The sequence below is a fragment of the Mizuhopecten yessoensis genome, unplaced genomic scaffold, assembly GCF_002113885.1.
Source record: "Mizuhopecten yessoensis strain PY_sf001 unplaced genomic scaffold, ASM211388v2 scaffold3667, whole genome shotgun sequence".
Lineage (NCBI taxonomy): Eukaryota > Metazoa > Mollusca > Bivalvia > Pectinida > Pectinidae > Mizuhopecten > Mizuhopecten yessoensis.
The window spans coordinates 204,868-227,500 of record NW_018405159.1 but is presented as its reverse complement, the minus strand read 5'-3'; the positions used below and the strand labels follow the sequence as shown (position 1 = coordinate 227,500).

General features: G+C 37.2%; 1 protein-coding gene across 1 annotated transcript; it reads left to right on the top strand.

The window, feature by feature from the left end:
- Positions 1 to 108: 108 nt before the first annotated feature.
- On the top strand, positions 109 to 21,766 carry LOC110447924 (BTB/POZ domain-containing protein 9-like). The gene is made up of 12 exons (XM_021493915.1): positions 109 to 237; positions 5,889 to 6,118; positions 7,000 to 7,135; positions 9,263 to 9,493; positions 10,451 to 10,715; positions 12,018 to 12,237; positions 12,532 to 12,651; positions 12,794 to 12,903; positions 13,319 to 13,508; positions 19,694 to 19,801; positions 20,348 to 20,426; positions 21,387 to 21,766. Exons 2-12 carry the CDS (start codon positions 5,934 to 5,936, stop codon positions 21,624 to 21,626), a joined length of 1,884 nt encoding a protein of 627 aa, XP_021349590.1. The 5' UTR covers positions 109 to 237; positions 5,889 to 5,933; the 3' UTR covers positions 21,627 to 21,766.
- Positions 21,767 to 22,633: the final 867 nt, after the last annotated feature.

The following is a 22,633-nucleotide window of genomic DNA, read 5'->3' as shown; positions in this document are numbered from 1 at the left end:
GTATTTTCGTTTGTTTACTTTGGTAGATATGTTTCAGAAACACGATGAAAAACAAAGGAAATAAATTTGATTCACTTCATGAACTATTTACACGCATTGTGCAGAACTTCCGGGAGTAAACAACATGTCGGAAATGTATATTTTTGAGAAGTTATAAATGAAAGATACGTCTAAAATCCACGATGAACGCCCTTAGAAAACTGCCTTGATTGTATTCTGGATCTGTATTATATATTTGTAAGTATGAAACATGCAGTTACTAAAACTCTGCATTCCTTTTCGTTGTACAATAATCACCAAAAATAGATTTTTCATGTTTGAAATTCTTTAAATATTTCACAATTGTCAGTAGGCCTAGTCATTTTATAACGACATTTGTATATCTTTAATATATTCCTTAGTTTGATCAATTTCAGTATATATTCATTTGTAATTGGTATCACACTAAATTATGCTAGAGGATCAAATTTCACGTATAAAAAAATTAGTACATTGTAGGTCAAAAATGTACTGTCAAATTATAACTTATTAGAGAATATTATTTAGTGAACATCGCATACCATATACATACAAACATTGGCTCGATAGAGCTATTTCTGCGACAAACATATGTATAATTTAAAAAAAACAAAAAAAACAACCATGGCATGCATTATAAAAATTCAGATAAAATATAGGTGAGCTAAATAAAAACAAACTTTTAGTTATATTAGATCAGTTGGTGTTAATTTAATTAAGCATTGAACTGTTTTTGTATGGTATTTATGATCTATTTGAATGGCACATAGCGCGCATTATGATTTGTTTGCTTGCAAAGCTGTGTCATTCAAATGCCTTATCGCGATCGACAGTCCACAACATTTTGTTCAATAGTTTGGACAGCGTGTTTGTCGCGTGCTAATTGGCAAACAAAGTATTACTTTGAAATTTTAACAAACACTTCAATGTTATTCCACAATTCAGTATAAATACAATTGCGTATGATATGTCTATAGGGTGATTTAAGTTTATCAATAGAACTCTGAGCTGAAAGTTAGATTTGAAATTGTTTCGATTTTCCCCCGGAACAAATTTCGCGCATGGACAAATACAATGTATTTAACACCGTAAATCCGTCCTTGCCCTCCACGAGGGAGTTATTTTTGGAATTTAATTCAAACTTTTCTCTTTGCTCATTTTGTGAAGAATACAGGGATGAATTTATTTGTTGATTGTATGGGAACCTGACAAGAGTCGGTAGATTCTATAACATCCTCATTATTTGACATGTCGACAGAAACGGAGGAACCGTGGATGCGAGACGCGTGAAACTGATAGCCTTTGAAGAGAGTGATCTTGCGACGGAGCACAGGTTCATTAGAAATGTCTGAAATGTTTAGGTGTGCTGTGACTCAGATCAGTAGGTCTGTAACATATGTGTCAGTAGGTCTACAGAATATGTGTATTTCAGACATTTGTAACGAACCCCTGTTGATCAGTGCAGTGTAACAGACGATATTTCTGATAAATTGCATGAGCGTTAAAATTGTTTCCATTGCCGGCATTGGTGATTTCAACCGATGTGCATTTTGTACGATTTTGCAGACCTTGGTCTTGTTTTCGTTGTAATGAAAGTGTTTTTTATTTTATTTTTTTATTTTGCACATTAATTTACAATGACATTGTCAAATCTCACAATGCCCAGCGATATTTCAGCAGCCGTCATGTTTATTTATATTGGATATTGTAGTTCCGGTCAGTGTTGTATTAATATGCTAAGAATTGTGTCTCGTGATGCATGGTAATTAAAGTCCCATCAACGACACAGCTTTCAAAGAGGCTATATAGTGACAATGCCATGCAAATGTAAATATCACTATATACAGGCTCCGTGGAAAATTGCACTCCCTTTATCAGGATTTCTCTATGTTACACATATATTAATTGTGTCTTATAATTACGTACCAATTAATAGATGAATTATTATGGAGATTATATATATAAGCCCAAGTTTCCTCTGAGTTTTGAGTTGCTGACAATAAAAATCAGCTATGACACCACATATACCTCACATTATATCATTAATGGAATATTTATTTATTAAAATTAAAACTGTATATCCTTATTATCACCAACAACTGCTAAATTCCAGTAGAGTCCTCATGATCTGAGTGAGTGTTCAATAGTTCAAAATTTCTCACCGGAACAATGCCATTTTGAAGGTTATGTAATTATATAATAAAAAAAACATGGGAGTCACTTATCAACAGAAAAAATCCAGAATTCTTCTAAATAGAAAAATGTATTCTGTTTCGGTTCGGATCAGTACAGTTTGTTGTTGAGTCTGTTTTATATATAGTAGTGTGCTCTGGCACCACACCAGACATCTATCTGTCAAAATGTCTGGTGTCAGGGCCAGAGGAAACCCGCGCAAGGAGATATGTAACCTTAAAATACTGGCACCATCCATATCTGTCCATATGTAAAGGATATGCATTTTGTACATGGTGTCAAAGTTGCCTTATATTACTAGCTTCAGCTTATGGACATTTTTCTTTAGAGCTATATATATTTAATTATAAGTGGAAGAGAATTCAACGAGAAAGTCTGGGATTGGGTTTCTATCCCAGGCAAATGCACCTTTATAATTTTCTCTGTTTCCTCAGGTTGTCTTCAAGGGTACTGGCGTATGCGTAGACCTTTGCAAAAAGGGAGAAGTTTTCATCAAATAAATGGTGTGCATTAATATTGTATTGTACAGAGTGTCAGCTGTCACCTTATAACATTACTATCTTTAGCTAGAGAAAATTTTACTTTTGTTCCGCGGTAAAGAATCCAAATAGAAAGTCTGGGATCTTTGGTTTGATTTACAGCAAACACATATGTACACTATACTTTTTCATTGCTTCCTTCTTAATGCAAACTGGTGCCATTGATGATTCCTATTCAATGCTTAAGTAGTTAAAAACCTTGGCGGGAGCAAAAAAAACTTGACTGTGAGAGGGGAGCATTGTAAGGATATGCATTGTACATTGTGTCTAACAGAAGTCACCATACTAGGTTTGGCTAAAAGGAATTTCTCTTAAGCTCTTAACAGTTATGTGTGTTTGACTAGAAAGTCTGGGATCGTGGGTTTTAATTATATAATAAAAACTGGTTCTGTCGACAATCTCTGTTCATAGAAGACAAGTACAGATCCCTTGGCAGGGAGCAAAAGAACCTGGGTTGTGGTGGTCTTTAAGGCCAAAGACTTAGAAAAAGATGGGACTAGTGTTATACTTATTTCTTTGGCTAAATAGAATTTTCCTTAAGCTCAGGAGTAATGTGATTGACTAGAACGTCTGGGAGTGTGGGGTAAATTCCCAGCAAACACACACATTCTTTTTACTACCTCCCTCCTATTAAAATATGATCAAGTTTGTCTTTAAATACAGGAGTTTGATGATATATCAATTAACTATAGTAGATTGGTTTGGATGAAAAAATATGTACCCTCTATACTGTAACAAAACCCCACCAGGACTGAAATGTTAATGCATACTTACCAAAAACAAATCACCAAAGTTGCTGCAGCAATTATTTTTAAGCATGCCTACTTATATAACCACACACATGAAATAAATATAATAACCCATTTATAATGTCTATAAACAAAAACCTGTCTAAAACTGCATAAAAAATGTTCCTAATAATCCAAAAATACTTTGAAAGTAGAAACTGCAGTGATAAACCAATAATTCATTGGACTAACATTTTTGGGTGTACATGTAGTGGCCATGGGAAAGGATCAATGAAAATAAAAATTATATAATTATTGCTGGTAATCTGAAAACTGTTTCTGTAATAATTCTATGGATTTATTACTTACCGTATAATATAACACCCTAATCAAGAATTTCACCTAAAAGTTGACTGTATATATACAGTTCATGATGTCCAGTTAAATGTCTCATACCCGAAACAGTCCTGGGGGAAAATATCACATGTTTTTTATTGTTTGAACATTTTGATACAACCTTGTAATTGCAAATACCAACAATAGAAAAAAATCAATGTGGAATGTTTTGGTATCTGTATGATCTCAGCAGAAAACTTCATTAAGCATTGAACTGCTTTCAGATTGCAAGCAATTGATTATCAATTCCAAATCTATTACCAGGAAATTGCGTTGGTTAAAATATATTCTGAGCAGCGAACGCTTAACTTGCTGTAAGGCCAAAGATAAAAATTCTTGTTTCTTCTTTTCCTTCCTGCTGTACACTTTAGTGCCTAACCTAGTCTTTTTCAGTAATCTTAAATATTAAGTACTTTTACATGTAAATTTAGAAATATCGTTGCTATACAACATGTAAAAATCATTTTATGTTTTGCCTTCCTATGCTATCTATCGATCCCAAACTTTTGAGAGCCAAGATTAAAGAAGAATCACAACAATTGTTTTGTTTGGCCTTGTTACATTTCACCCACTCAACTGGTATGCACCTTCACATTTAATGCAAAAACAAATAAACCTAATCTCTATAGTGTATCCTTTTGATGCCTATAGATAATGTATTTCAAAGAGTGACGTTTATCACTGCTACAGCTGTTACCAATTATTGGTCCAATATATACACTTTATATGGATATATGAAAGTACTGGGTAAGGTATCGATATCAGTTGATTAGAAATTTATTGGCATACCATAGTTATGTTAACTGGGGCACCAGGCTGGCATACATTTGTAGCTACCATACAAGCAAACACGCTGTTGCAATTTGCATCATGCACATCAAAAATCCTCAAATGAACTATATATTTTGTATTTATTTGATTTTTGTGTGGCCCAAAATAGTAATTTAAAGCTTTTATGGTTTTAAAATATTGAATTTGGCTGTTCTCATGATATGGGCCGTAGGGCTAACTGCCCTAGCTAGGTTGCTAGATGATGAACTTTGCATGCACATTGTTTAGAGTCTGGGCACTGGAGAAGGGGATGCTTCTTACTTATACATTATATTAACATAAGCTCCCGGGTATATGTAATGTAATTAGTGTTCTGTAATGTGTTTTCGTGTGATATAGTGGATTGCTGAGAAAATTTTACAACCTCATATTGACTTTTGTCTACACTATTGGAACTACTTCCTTGCCCCATATAATCTAGTTACATATATATATATATATACTGCAGTAACTGTACATATATGTAATTGTAACATGTATGCATTGTTTGAAATACTGTAAACCAAAAAATCAATGCCCACATTTTATTTCCAAGAAATGGTTGAATTCAAGATTTATCCCAGTTGGATGAAAATTGATATACTTTTATTTATGTAAGTTTAAATACAATGGGCTGTGGGAATTCATTTTAAAAGGTCAAAAGGTTAAAATGTGTTTGTATAGTTTACAGTATAAAGTGAGCTCCTTTCATTGCTCATGTTGAATTGTACATGTTAAAATCATTGATAAAGATAATAATTGTCGTCTCAAAGCAGTTCACAAATTATTATCTGTGGTTATATAGGGCCTTTGCCACCAGCAAATATCTTTCTCAACTCCCTAGGGAGTATATAGTTGGTACTGCCATTTAGGCTCTCACATCTAGCATTCAACAATTCCAGCACTGCCCACATACCACATACTCATTTACAGCTGAGTAGACTGGAACAAGCGAGTGCTGTGACGTGACTTGAACCCGCAACCCTTCGGTCATGAGCCCGCCATACATCCTACCACTAGACTACCGTGATTCCTAGGCTAGAATTACCCACAAATGTTTATATACACAAAACTACTACATGTTTAGTAATCAAAACAAGTTTTGAGTAGTGGTACAGAAAAATGGTTTTGGTCTTTTTTTTTTACGATTTGCGACACTAAAAATTAGTTATTGTCTTGTTTATAGCTTGACATTTTCTTCCAGTGTTTCCAGTACTAATAGAGCTTGCATACATCCACGTAGACGAGGATGTGTGACCACCACCAGCTGCGGACCCCGACCCCCGCTGGAATCGTGGACCATGTCGGATCCCTGTCGGACAATCTCGGGGAACTGGTGGACAGCTCCGAGTACAGTGACCTCACACTGATCGTGGAGGGAACAAGCTTCCCATCACATAAGGCGATTCTGGCTGCTAGATCTATGTACTTCAGGTATGTATGTCTGAGGCTGTAGATATAAGAAAATTGTTAACAGAAAACCCAGATCTATTTGAGTCCTAGATGTGTCTGTTTTTGACTGGGGCTGTATCTAAACTGTTTTCTTTGCTTAACCCTTTCACCCCTATGTAACTTAAATAAACTTGACCATACATTGATTTGGATGAGTCCATTATGGTCTACAGTGTTGAAAGAGTTAATTAAATATGACTTTTTCTATGGACTTTCATTCATTTTCTGAATTCTTGACTGTAACTCTCGAAAAAAGTTCCTGCAAAAATCTGTGAGGATTTCTATATGTAATATTGGTTTAGATGAAAAACAACTAGATAATAGAAAAGTGTGAACAAAATATTAATTCAAATTCAGAATTGATAAAACTAGGGCAAAATATGAATGGAGTTGTACATGCAGAGCTCTTAAAAAAGTACCAGAGGACTTAGACCAGGTGTTCTAGGACAGGTGTTCTAGCTAGGAGGTTCAGAATCTTCCTGTTCATTGACAACAATGTCAATCAAGGTCAAATCCAAGTAATGTCAATGTGCAGAAAGACAGAACTAGGTTAGTGATTACAAAACAAGGCAGACAGATACAAATTGTGAAAAACATCAGTTTTCATAATGTACAGGGAAATAAAGTATACACATGCTCATATAAATAATTTATTTTGCAGGTGTTAATCCAATTTCATGGCTTTCATTTCAATATCAAGGCACTGACCTCTATCTGTCAACTTGTAGTGCGCTATCTTAGTGAAACAAAGAGAGTATGAAGGGGAAATCATTTACAAGTAAAATATACTCATTACATACCTCCTAGGCAACAGTGTGTTTAGAATAATTACACTTTATATGTCTGACTTTGGTATGTTTCAGGGCGATGCTGTTTGGAGGGATGAAGGAATCGTTACCTGGAACTACGGAGATTGAACTGAAGGATATGTCTGCTACGGCGTTTTCTTACTTACTGAGATACATGTATACCAGTCGAATCAACCTGCTGGACATCAAGGTAATGGTCGGGGGTCAAGTACACATGGTCAAGTGCAATTGGTCAAGTTTAAGTGGTCCAGTGCAAGTGGTCAAGCATTTTTTTCTGGACTCATGGAAAAGATATATACATGCATGATGGGTGTTTATTTGAAAAATTGAGGTAACATGAGGGCATTTATTAGAATAGATACAAGTATGTGCCCGGGCTGGGGGCATAAATTGGAATATATGCATGCTAAAAGACATATATATGAAAGTTTTTTTATTAAATATATAATCATGATGGGTTTTCATTTGAATAAATTAAAGATACTTAATAGATTTTTTTAGAATAGATATACTATTGCAGTATATCGGAGGGCCGGGCATTGCAATAAATTTGAGGATACACAAGGGGCAAAAATATGTATTGGTAAACACACAATACCAGGATACCTGAGGGGGGTGTGTTGTAACAGTTACAAGCAAACATGGGGGCATTTATTAGAATATATACATATATACCAGATAAACCAGTTGCACTTTGGAATAAATACCTGTCCAAGCATACACGAGGGGGTCTTTATTGGAATGACATACAGTCTACATGAGAGGGTGTTTATTGATATAGATATATATACTAGCCTACATAAGCTTACATGAAGCTTAAAGGGACCTTTATTGGAATAAATATAAGCCTAAGTGAATGGACTTTATTGGAATAAATATAAGCCTAAGTGAATGGACCTTTATTGGAATAAATATAAGCCTACTTAAAGGGTTGTTTATTGATATAAATAAAAACCTACATGAAGGGGCCTTTATTGGAATAGATACGAGCAATAGGATGAAAATCAATTGTAATAGATAGGAATATGTGTGAAGTGGCATGGGGTTCACTGTAACAGACACTGGGACTGGGGTGGTAATTAGAATCACAATAAAATTTGAGGGGTGCTTATTGATCTATAATTATATAATTATGCCTAGTTTTCAAAGAACATATTTCATTTCTTTGGTATGTTGGTGATCAGGAAACTAACTGCATATAAGGCCAAACCAAAATACACGTTTGTTTCCTGTCACATATTTGAAAAATGATAGCCTAGGTAGGTCGGAAACAAATTTTATTTTTCAAACTGTCTTTGTATTGTTTACCTAGGATGGTGATCTTGACATTTTAGTGCTTCCTTGAAATTTGCCAAAAAAGGTTGGGGTAGGCACAAAATATTAGGGTAGGAAAGGGTAGGTAATTGGAAACATACAATATATTTAATTCGCCCTTACTTACATACAGTTATACCGTATTAAGTCTTGTTAGCTTACAAGGTGTACATTTATTAGGTTAATTTTAGAGGTTAAGAATTCAATGTCTGACATGATAGAGATTTCCTGTCTTTGGTATGTAGGTGATCAAGAAGTTAACCAACATACTTTTGTATTAAGTCTTGCTTACTTATGTCAACGAGGTATATTTTAAAGATGAATAGTTCACTGTCAGAGGAGATAGAAATTTCTTCTCTTTGGTATGGAGATGACTAGGACATTAACCAAAGTTTACATAGTTTTATTAAGCCTTGTCAACTTAAATACAAAAACATAAATTTTGAACCTATGAAAATTTAATAGTTATGAACATTAAAATAAAATAATCACATCTATGCATTCAATATAATTTATGACTAAATACACAAATATAATAAAAAAAATTGAAAAGAACTTTTCAAAAAAACCAAAAAAAACCTTTTACATATTTTGTAGCATTAAGCTGATAAAACTAGTTTTATAGAAGTCTACTATTCTGTTCAGTGATAGCTCTCAAGGCTTCCTCATCAACTTTAGTTTAACAGCTTCACATCACAGAAAGCTAACAAGAAAGGATGTGACATTTACGATAAACAATCTTGTAATGCTAACATAATAAACATCATTGTGTAGTTTTAAAATTTGTCATTTACTTGTAGCAGTTTGATTAAAGCCATATGTTGCCAAGTTGTGTACCTCGTATATGTCATTTAGTCTCCAGGTCTCTTCTCATAAGAAACTAATGAAAGTTTTTCAGTAAAGAATACTTTTACAAAAAAAATCACACCTTTTTGACAAGGGGCTTTTTTTAATGCAAGATACAAGATGGAATTTGAAATAAAAATGTACTTTCAAATTTCAGGAGGAGGTTCTCTTGGATATTTTAGCCATGTCTCATCGATATGGTTTCTTGGAACTCGAAGGTTCCATTTCGGAATATTTAAAGGCCATTCTGAATAAGACCAATGTGTGCATGATCTACGACTTGGCCAATGTATACAGTCTGACGTCACTGTGCAACGTGTGCAAGGAATTCATTGACAGAAACGCACAGGACATTCTACAGAGCGAGGCCTTTCAATCTCTTTCACAGGTAATAACATAGGTTTTCCAGTTTCCTACTTTCTGAAATCTGGACCATTGTTTTAAATTTGGAATATGAAACAAACCTTTAATGGAACTTTTTTAGTCTCAAAGATTTTTACCATTTTAATTTCTAAGATATAAATTTTATATAGTAAACAAGTAGCATTTTTAAAATCAATTTCTAAATATAATGTGAGGAGAGAGAGTTATTTCGTTTTTGCGTATTGCAGAGTTATCTGCTCTTTTGAGCAGGTATTGATTGTTACGTCATTTGTTTGTGAGAGTAATGTCATCAATTTTTGAGAAAACGACGTAATTTTCTCACACAAACCAATGACGTTACAATCAATACCTGCTCACAAGAGAAGATATCTCTGCAATACGCAAAGACGGAATTGAGAGTTCAGAAACTGATTGATTTTCTGATACTTTGAGAAATTAATTTTGACATTTTTCCTTGAAGTTTTAATATAATCTACCAGGCGACTACTTAGATTTTTATTTTATTTTGTAAATCTTTAGCCATCCAAACCGTTTCAGTCTAAGACTGTTTAAACATCTCTGAATTTTGTTGATCTGTTTTGGATTTAATTTTGGTTTAAAATATCTCAGTTGATAAACAGCATACTGAGAGTTTTTCGACGCAGTTTAACTTGTGCCATTTTCCTCCTCCACAGTGAGGAAGAACATGGGGCGAACATGGGTTTTACCTGTGAAGGGTAAATATTTGACTTGGCAAAAGTTTCCCAGCATACAGTTCGTATATATTTTGATATAACTATTTTAATATTTCAATCTATAATTCCTAGAATTCAATGGTGTTTTCCCCTGTTTTGGCAAAAATTGTCCGAATTGTAATAGCAATTTTAAAAGATTTTCTAGACAAGTTTCTAAATGATGTGGTTATCAAGTGGTTGATATTAATTTACCAGTATACATGTGTGTATATCTCGTGTGATTTCAGTGCTCAGTGACAGACTTAATATCGAGAGACTCATTTTGTGCGCCCGAGATTGACATTTTCAACACTGTGTGTGAGTGGGCAGAGCAGAACGTAGGTCAGGATCCTACACCTATCATCAACGCAGTGCGTCTGCCTCTTATGTCTCTAACTGAACTTCTAAACAGAGTCAGAACCACCAAGCTCGTGTCACCTGACGCTATACTGGACGCTATTAAACTACAGACAGAGTGTCGCGACATGGAACTGGAGTACAGGGGATTTCTTGGTATGTATACTTTTTTGCTGGATTTACATGTACTACTGTATATGGAGAAATATTCACTGCAGTTTAACTTAAGATTTTTTTGTTTGCCCTCTGTAATGAATGTGAATTTATTTGGAATTGTAAGTACAATATGTCTGTTTACCCAACTGCTGTAAATATCTTGATACCTGCCTCCAAGAATTTAATTTCCAAACTATTACAAGTATAGATATAAGATTTACCAGTTTATTTATCTTTACTGTAAATATGCTTAATGACTAAATATTTGCAAAGTATTTGAATTAAGTATTTGAATTAATTCATTGGTATTAATCTTTACTTGGGGATTAACATAGAAAATATTTGTGTATTCATGAATCTTATGAAATCTAACAGTGTTACAGTTATATTAGAACGTCATAATTGCATCTGACTGTTTTGGTCTTTTGTGAGTGCTTCCATTATCAAGTGCATATAAATAAGAAACAGAAAATGTAGCACTGATAAAATGATGCTTCAAATTCAATGCAAAAACATTTACAACATTTTTCTTGTAAAATGATATCATACCTGCAACAAAATTTTAGATTCCATTTGTTTTTTTCCAAATAAAAGATACATTTGGGGACCATTTTGAGGAAAATTTTGGCCCAATTCTCAATGGAAAATATTGCTAATTTTGATTTTGTTTCGACAAAATTTTCCGACAATTTATTTTTGTTTTCAACTGATACTGCAGCATTTAAAAAGAAATATAATATTTCATAAATACATGTCCATAAAGTTAATGATGTTTTAGACATTTTGGCGTACCTCGTTAAAAATATTCAGCTTTTGTATACCGATAATTCTGAAAATTCCTGATTTGGATTGATGTTACTGCAACAGTTTTGCCAATGTTAAAGTTACAAGCCGTATACCTAAAATAGTGATAAAAAACCTTGATACCATGCCAATTTATATGAATTTAAATGAATATCTATTGTGTCAGAGTACTTTCTCCTGGCTTTAGACTCAAATCTCATTCCAAAATATGTCGGGGGGGGGGGGGGGGGGCATATTACATGGCAATAATTTAAAAATCATAAAAAGCCAGCTTGATGAGTTTGTTATTTTTGCATTATCTACTTAATACTGAATTTATTGGATGTTTAAAATCACTAGCCAAAGCTATAGGTCATATCTATCTACAGCCAAAACAGTCAGCTGAAGATTTCATAAGTATTGGAGATCAGGATACTTGGAGAATATTGACTGAATTTGTTGATGAAATTTTCAATTACTTCCCTTTACTTGCTGTAGCTATTATATTCTACTCTTTAGTGCTGGATGATAATGTGTCGTCCAGTCGACATTCAGCCCAGGTGATTCGGGGCGAGATGAAGGCAGCTCTGCTGGATGGAGATTGCCAAAACTATGACCTTGATCGAGGGTTCACGCGACATCCCATTGATGATAACGAGGGTCAGGGTGTGGTCATTCGCCTCAGTCAACCTTTCATTGTCAACGCCTTCAAGTTACTGCTGTGGGATAGAGATATGAGGTTTGTTGTGCTAGAAACTGCCGGACAAGTAGTATGACGCATGTAGTTTCGTAATTGAAATATGAAACTCAGTCAAATGTTAAGTAGAAGCTTGCCTCAGTTAGCTGTCAGCTTATTATCAAGATATTATTGCCAGATCCGAACACTGGCAGAGGTTTCCTTGGTTTGACTCAGGTTTAAATGTTGAATGAACATGTTTAAATATTCATGATTTGTGCTTGAATATGCAACAGTTTTGTTTTAGTATTCACGAAGTGTGTTTGAATATTAATGCGCTATGCATTTGACTTTTAGGTCATACTCCTACTACATAGAAGTGTCGATGGATGACAAGGACTACGAGAGAGTGGTCGACCACTCCAAGTACCTGTGTCGGTCCTGGCAGACCATGCATTTCTCTCCCAAGGTTGTAAGGTACGTATCCACTGCCAATACTGTGCTGAGGCTAATTTTGGTACGTAGAAAAGGTCTAAGATTCTGTACATTGTATCTGGAACTTGATTTTAGAAGAGAGTGATTAAATATCATCCATTAATACATATCTGTTGTTTTTCAGATATATTAGAATTGTTGGAACACACAACACTGTGAATCGTGTTTTCCACATCGTAGCATTTGAGTGTTTCTACACGCAGAAGCCGTTTAAACTGGAGCAGGGATTGATAGGTAATTGATGTAGTCCGGGCCTTTGCGTTTCATTTCTGGTCAGGTCTATAATTGGTGTGAGTTGTATGTTACGGTTTTAGAACAAAGTGAGGAGAATGTGATTCAAAAAACTAAACCTAGTGGTAATGTTCAGCTGTCATTGTAAGAGAAGAGTGATAAAAATCCTGTATATCTCTGACCAATTACAAAATGATATGGTTAATTTGAAAATCCTGGTTATTTTGTAAGGTAGATATATATTACTAATATAATGTCTATCTTTGAGATAAAAATATCATTTTAACTGCCTCTCATTCACTGGCACTGCAATGTTATATAATTTGTGATTTTTAAAAATAGATCTCGAGAGTTTCAAACCCCATAGATGCCAGAAAAGGGGGAAAAATATTTAATTAAAATTGTTTGTTTGTTACAGTCCCTCAGGAGAATGTAGCCACCATTGAGGCGAGTGCCTGCGTGATTGAGGGTGTCAGTCGTAGTAGGAACACGCTCATCAATGGGGACACGCGCAACTACGACTGGGACTCGGGTTACACGTGTCATCAGCTGGGCAGTGGGGCAATCATTGTTCAGCTCGCACAACCCTACATCGTGGACTCAATGAGGTTAGTAATGGTCAGACCCTAATAGAGTCTATCATATATAGGTACCTGGTATGTGTCAGCTCGCACAACCCTACATCGTGGACTCCATGGGGTAAGTAATGGCCAGACCTTAATAGAGTCTATCATATATAGGTACCTGGTATGTGGGATGAAGATACTGTGGCTTTGTCTACTCCCTCAGGTAGAATATCTATTTCTCTTACCCTGGACAGGTGTATCCACACTTTTACCGGTGGCAGATTTCCTTGTCTCTTAATCGGAGCAGGTGTATCCACACTTTTACCGGTGGCAGATTTCCTTGTCGCTTACGCTGGACAGGTGTATCCACACTTTTACCGGTGGCAGATTTCCTTGTCTCTTAGTCGGAGCAGGTGTATCCACACTTTTACCTGTGGCAGGTTGCCTTGTCTCTTACCCTGGACAGGTGTATCTACACTTTTACCAGTGTGAGCTTTCCTTGTCTCACCCTAGGGTTGAGACGGGGGGATTCCCCTATTCATAACAACGGCATGACGTCACTTCAACAATACAATGACGTCACGTAAACAATCCATCACCCTCACGTCAACCCTGAATTTAGCATGTAACGTTATCATTACATTGTGTATATGATACACAATGGGAGAACAGAGTAAGAGAAAAAGAATCATTCACCGCCTTGTGGGTGAGATAGGGGAATCTCAACCCTTGGGAAAGATTCTTAAGTTGGCAAACACTCAGCAAAGCCTTTTGTTTGGCAACTTAAGAATCTTCCCCCTCGGGTTGAGATTCTCCTATATCACCCCCAAGGTGGTGAGAGATTCTATTTATCCCACATACCTGGTACTTATATAATGATGGGCACTTTTTCCCACCTCTTAACTGAAATTTTGATAAAACAGGAGTTAGACAATGGAAATGCAGCACTAAATATTGCAAAATTTCTAGATAACGTACACACAAGCTAAGACCATCTTTGGAAAGAACAGAAAAGGGTATGGTATACCAGTCATGCAAGACATTTATTTAAAGCAAGCTTGTACAACAATTTTCAAGTCCTTGAGGTCTGGTGGTGCCACTCCTTGACTACAGGAAGGCCGCAGTCAGTAAAACAAGGTTATGGTGACTTTTCAATTGTGGCATGAGTAAACGCTGTCATCTAATTGTGAAGTAATAATATTAGAGGTCACTGAGTGTTCCCATGTGGGTGTTCCACATGGGACACATGTATCACACTTGGGTGTTCCACATGGGACACAGATATCACACATGGGTGTTCCACATAGGACACATGTGTCATACATGTGTCCTGTGTGGACCAACCATGTGTCACATGTGTCATACATGTGTTCTAAGTGGAACACCCATGTGTCAAACATGTGTCCTAAGTGGAACGCCCATGTGTCATACATGTGGCCTATGTGGAACACCCATGTGGGATACATGTGACCTATGTGGGACACCCATGTGTGATACATGGGTCCTATGTGGACCACCCATATGTCATACATGTGACCTATGTGGGACACCCATGTGTGATACATGGGTCCTATGTGGACCACCCAAGTGTGATACATCTGTCCTATGTGGACCACCCAAGTGTGATACATGTGACCTATGTGGGACACCCATGTGTGATACATGGGTCCTATGTGGAACACCCAAGTGTGACACATGTGTCCTATGTGGACAAACCATGTGTCATACATGTGCCCTATGTGGAACACGCATGTGTGATACATGTGTCCTAGGTGGAACACCCAAGTGTGATACCTGTGTCCTATGTGGAACACCCGAGTGTGATACATGTGTCCTAGGTGGAACACCCAAGTGTGATACCTGGGTCCTATGTGGAACACCCAATGTGATACATGTGTCCTATGCGGACCACCCATGTGTGATATATGTGTCCTATGTGGACCAACCACGTGTCATACATGTGACCTACGTGGATCACCCATGTGTGATACATGGGTGTTCCACTTAGAACACATGTATGACACATGTGTCCTATGTGGACAAACCATGTGTCATACATGTGCCCTATGTGGAACTCCCGTGTGTCATACTTGTGTCCTATTCGAAAAACCCATGTGTCATCCATGTGTCCTATGTGGACCTCCCATGTGTCATACATGTGGCCTATGTGGAACACCCATGTATCACACATGGGTGTGCAACATAGGACACATGTATGACGCATGGGTGTTCCACATAGGGCACATGTATCACACATGGGCATAGGACACATGTATGACGCATGGGTGTTCCACATAGGACGCATGTATCACACTTGGGGGTTCCACATGGGACACAGATATCACACATGGGTATTCCACATAGGACACATGTACGACACATGGGTGTTCCACTTAAGACACATGTATGACACATGTGTTTTCAACATAGGACACATGTATGAAACATGGGTGGTCCACATAGGTCACATGTATGGCACATGGGTGTTCCACTTAAGACACATGTATGACACATGTGTTTTCAACATAGGACACATGTATGATACATGGGTGTTCCACATAGGTCACGTGTATGACCCATGGGTGGTCCACATAGGTCACATGTATCACACATAGGTGGTCCACATAGGACACATGGATGACACATGGGTTTTTCGAATAGGACACAAGTATGACACACGGGAGTTCCACATAGGGCACATGTATCACACATGGGCATAGGACACATGTATGACGCATGGGTGTTCCACATAGGTGACATGTATCACACATGGGTAGTAAACGCTGTCATCTAATTGTGAAGTAACAATATTAGAGGTCACTGAGTGTTCCCATGTGTGTGTTCCACATGGGACACAGATATCACACATGGGTGTTCCTCATAGGACACATGTATGACGCATGGGTGTTCCACATAGGTGACATGTATCACACATGGGTGGACCACATAGGACACATGTATAACACATGGGTTTTTCACATAGGTCACATGTATGACACATAGGTGGTCCACATAGGACACATATATCACACTTGGGTGTTCCACATAGGGGTGTTCCACATAGGTCACGTGTATGACCCATGGGTGGTCCACATAGGTCACATGTATGGCACATGGGTGGTCCACATACGACACATGTATCACACTTGGGTGTGCCACATAGGACACATGTATGTCACATGTATGACACATGTTTCGTCCTCATAGGACACATGTATGACGCATGGGTGTTCCACATAGGAAAAAGGTATCACACATGGGTGTTCCTCATAGGACACATGTATCACAGTTGGGTGTTCCACATAGGTCACATGTATGACACATGGTTGGTCCACATAGGACACATGTATGACACATGGGTGTTCCACATAGGACACATGTATGACACATGGGTGTTCCACATAGGACACATGTATGACACATGGGTGTTCCACATAGGACACATGTATGACACATGGGTGTTCCACATAGGACACATGTATGACACATGGGTGTTCCACATAGGACACATGTATGACACATGGGTGTTCCACATAGGACACATGTATGACACATGGGTGTTCCACATAGGACACATGTATGACACATGGGTGTTCCACATAGGACACATGTATGACACATGGGTGTTCCACATAGGACACATGTATGACACATGGGTGTTCCACATAGGACACATGTATGACACATGGGTGTTCCACATAGGACACATGTATGACACATGGGTGTTCCACATAGGACACATGTATGACACATGGGTGTTCCACATAGGACACATGTATGACACATGGGTGTTCCACATAGGACACATGTATGACACATGGGTGTTCCACATAGGACACATGTATGACACATGGGTGTTCCACATAGGACACATGTATGACACATGGGTGTTCCACATAGGACACATGTATGACACATGGGTGTTCCACATAGGACACATGTATGACACATGGGTGTTCCACATAGGACACATGTATGACACATGGGTGTTCCACATAGGACACATGTATGACACATGGGTGTTCCACATAGGACACATGTATGACACATGGGTGTTCCACATAGGACACATGTATGACACATGGGTGTTCCACATAGGACACATGTATCACACATGGGTGTTCCACATAGGTCACATGTATGACACATGGGTGTTCCACATAGGACACATGTATGACACATGGGTGTTCCACATAGGACACATGTATGACACATGGGTGTTCCACATAGGACACATGTATGACACATGGGTGTTCCACATAGGACACATGTATGACACATGGGTGTTCCACATAGGACACATGTATGACACATGGGTGTTCCACATAGGACACATGTATGACACATGGGTGTTCCACATAGGACACATGTATGACACATGGGTGTTCCACATAGGACACATGTATGACACATGGGTGTTCCACATAGGACACATGTATGACACATGGGTGTTCCACATAGGACACATGTATGACACATGGGTGTTCCACATAGGACACATGTATGACACATGGGTGTTCCACATAGGACACATGTATCACACATGGGTGTTCCACATAGGTCACATGTATGACACATGGGTGTTCCACATAGGACACATGTATGACACATGGGTGTTCCACATAGGACACATGTATGACACATGGGTGTTCCACATAGGACACATGTATCACACTTGGGTGTTCCACATAGGTCACATGTATGACACATGGGTGGTCCACATAGGACACATGTATGACACATGGGTGTTCCACATAGGACACATGTATGACACATGGGTGTTCCACATAGGACACATGTATGACACATGGGTGTTCCACATAGGACACATGTATGACACATGGGTGTTCCACATAGGACACATGTATGACACATGGGTGTTCCACATAGGACACATGTATGACACATGGGTGTTCCACATAGGACACATGTATGACACATGGGTGTTCCACATAGGACACATGTATGACACATGGGTGTTCCACATAGGACACATGTATGACACATGGGTGTTCCACATAGGACACATGTATGACACATGGGTGTTCCACATAGGACACATGTATGACACATGGGTGTTCCACATAGGACACATGTATGACACATGGGTGTTCCACATAGGACACATGTATGACACATGGGTGTTCCACATAGGACACATGTATGACACATGGGTGTTCCACATAGGACACATGTATGACACATGGGTGTTCCACATAGGACACATGTATGACACATGGGTGTTCCACATAGGACACATGTATGACACATGGGTGTTCCACATAGGACACATGTATGACACATGGGTGTTCCACATAGGACACATGTATGACACATGGGTGTTCCACATAGGACACATGTATGACACATGGGTGTTCCACATAGGACACATGTATGACACATGGGTGTTCCACATAGGACACATGTATGACACATGGGTGTTCCACATAGGACACATGTATGACACATGGGTGTTCCACATAGGACACATGTATGACACATGGGTGTTCCACATAGGACACATGTATGACACATGGGTGTTCCACATAGGACACATGTATGACACATGGGTGTTCCACATAGGACACATGTATCACACATGGGTGTTCCACATAGGACACATGTATGACACATGGGTGTTCCACATAGGACACAGGTATCTTTTATAAACATAGGTGGTGAGAGAATACATCATTGTATACCTATAGGCCTACTGCACTAGAGTTTATTTATCTGATTGTATTGTGTAATATGACTTTTACTTACAACTTTATGTAATGGCAAAATAGACAATGCAATCAGGAGTTATTACACATACTTAATTGCTAGGAGAATATTTCAAAATATTTCCAACACAAAAAACCCAGAAAAATATAGCAAAAATGGTCCTTACCCAGGACTGGTTTTTGATTGATTTCGTGTATAGTGTGCAGCCCTTTCTCGATAATATCATTTTCCCCTAAAAAAAAGTGTGCACTATCCCCGAATATTTATGGTATTGTAAATAAATAGGTGATTTTCTTAGAATTCCCAGAGATATGGTATATTTAATAACCTTATAGATAGAAATTTTTAGTTTTGTGAAAAGGAGATTACTACCTGGTATTTATACAGTGATTTATTAACAATCTTGTGACAGCATTTAAAATAAAATCACTTGGGACCATTAAACCTCACAATGATTGAGATAAAAAGACTTTGAAGACTCTTTTCTGGATATTTTACAGACTGCTGCTGTGGGACTGTGACGACCGTAGCTATAGTTATTACATAGAGGTATCCTCAGACCAAAGAAACTGGCACATGGTGGCCGATAAACACGATGAACCATGCAAGTAAGTACACGGCATAGAGGTCAGTATTTACACGTTGTACCAGAGATTTACCTCCCTTAAATGTTTAAATTGATGATAAACTTACCAAAAATTCTGATTAAAAAGTAAGCTACGTATACCCCTCCCCCGTTGTTGAAATTTTCAAGGGAGATAACTCTGACAACACTTTTGTTTGATAATAGTTTGGAAAAACAGATATAATAAATGTTACAGCATCACAGATGGTTTAAATGCTTGTGATACTGTTACACTCTATATATAAGGGAGATAACTCGAACACAAAATATCGCTTCATTTTGTAAGACAGAATACATCCTTAAATAATGAATGATATTGTTCTCTTTTGTAAATATAAACAAATTTTCTTCAAAAATAAAATCATTTTGTAAAAAAAAAAAGTATAGATAGTCATTTAACATAGGGTCAACTGTACTGAATATTAATAAAAAAAAAATACAGTTTTAGACTTATGTTATGATTAATATGTCAAAAGTCAACATAATTATGCTTCGTTGTTGATTAATGTGAGGCAATTATATTTTGCAGGTCATGGCAGCTCATCAGATTTGAAAGAAGACCAGTGGCTTTTATCAAAATAGTTGGAACTAACAACACAGCAAATGAGGTTTGTATACACGAACAAATTGTATATATACCCGTCTTCACATGATCGTGGCTGTTGTGAGGATATTTAAACCACAAACAAATTGTATATATACCCGTCTTCATACGATCTTGGCTATTGTGAGAATATTTAAACAACAAACAAATTGTATATATACCCGTCTTCATACCATCTTAGCTGTTGTGAGGATATTTAAACCACAAACAAATTGTATATATACCCGTATCATCATATGATCTTAGCTGTTGTGAGGATATTTAAACCACAAGCAAATTGTATATATACCCGTCTTCATATGATCTTAGCTGTTGTGAGGATATTGTTCTCATATATTCTATAATTGCCATATAATTTTGTCACAACTGACTTTTAGCTTTAAAATGCAACAAAACTATTCATACAACTGCCAAGTCCTTTCAAGCTAACAATTATGATGTTTCATTATTACACATGTATGTGAAATGAAGCCAGCTGCAGTTTTGATTGAGACATGTAAAGAAAATATACAATTACATGGTATGACGATTGAAGCCGTGTGCCAAGTTTTAAATAGCATGAAATCCATACTTTTTTTAATGCTGGCAGTGTTCCAGATTGGTGGGCATATTGACCCACCTAGACATAACACTGATGTCAAGACAAAACACAAAGTTACATTGAATAATGATTGAATTCATGCATTAAATTTTAAATAGCATGATATCAATGCTATTTGAATGTTGGCTAAGTTCCAGATTTTTAAAAGAAGAATCTTAGACTTGTATAAATCTTACATGAAAATCGATTTGTTAATTAGCTACCTGATAGTTACTCTTGACAAAAGATTCATTGCAATGTAATGTTTTCGTCAATCCATATAGGATCTGCACAGCTGTATGAAGATCTACTGTATACTAAGTTAGAGAGCCAAATCTTTTACAAAGCCGATCACTTCTAATGACCAATGTGCTTCCTCTGTAGGTGTTCCACTGTGTCCACTTTGAGTGTCCAGCTGAAGTGTCCGGAGCCGTGTCGTCGATGTCCATTCCGAGGGTCCTTGCTGCTGGTTTGACCAATGAGAGTGGTCAGCAGAGTGCAGCCAATAGCCCCAGTCAGCAGACACCTAGCTCTGAACAGTACGCCAGTGCTGATTATTCCCCCCAAGATGCCCCTGAGGCCGATCGCATGGACGCAAATAGCAGTGACGAGGCAGAAGACTGATGACCAGGCACACGTTGCAGCACTCCACTGCACCAGGGTCATACTTCATTATTCTGCTGTCATTCTGTAGCACACAATGTTATTAAGTAATCCTTTGGCCCGACTCCAATTTATCAGGACTCTAATAACACCTTAACACCCCCACCCCACCCCACCCCCTTATAATTGGGGCTTAGGGAGGGGGGGGTGGCTTTCCAGATAGTTTTATCCCAATTTTATGAATTCAGAAACTAGGACTCTGCTTGATACTGAGAATTCAGTAAATTTGACAATGTTTTGCAAATTACACATTAACTGAATTAGCACAAAAATATGTTAGAAGAGTACGAATATAAACAATGTATTTACAGTATCTCCAGGTTCAGGGTCATCACATCCTTGATCCTCTCTGTAGAGAGCGTAGGTGATCGTAACCCCTGGGAATTGAGGATGGGGGTCATCATTGAAAATAGTATTTTGATTCAACAGGATAGTCAAGTTTTCAAATTCTCTCAATGAAATTAGGAATTGAGATCTTAAGTATAACACTTTCTGTATTTTTATTGTGACAAGTATTAGTTATTTCATGGAGGATATATTTACAAAGTGACAATCAAAATTAGTGAAATTATTCCCAATATTCTTTTCTTGATTATTGAGTCAGACCTGTACTTAAACTGTGGAGAAATTTGTTCGACTTACTGATTATTTTTATACAGCTCTCCTAATTCCTGTTGATAATATGATTTTGTTTGCCACATTTTTCCTATTTGAGTAAGAATGGCTGATATACATTGAAACCTCGCTAATGTGTACTGTAATTATCTAGAAAACATGTTTCCCCGATTCCTATATTCAGAATCCTATTGAATTAGATACTATTCTTTTTAATGAAATCAGAGCACAAGAAGTTTTTCTCTAAACAATTAAGAAATCAGAGTCCTGTTATTATAAATGATATTCCATAATTAAAGCTTTTCAGATGTCAGATGTCTGCTTTCATCTTCTTCCACTTGTTCTCTCTTCAC

Bases quoted from the DNA above. Each gene is read 5' to 3' on its own strand.
- LOC110447924 (XM_021493915.1), top strand. From the start codon at position 5,934: ATGTGTGACCACCACCAGCTGCGGACCCCGACCCCCGCTGGAATCGTG. The intron at 10,716-12,017 runs GTATGTATACTT...TCTACTCTTTAG, and splicing joins GGAGTACAGGGGATTTCTTG to TGCTGGATGATAATGTGTCG. The intron at 13,509-19,693 runs GTTAGTAATGGT...GATATTTTACAG, and splicing joins TACATCGTGGACTCAATGAG to ACTGCTGCTGTGGGACTGTG.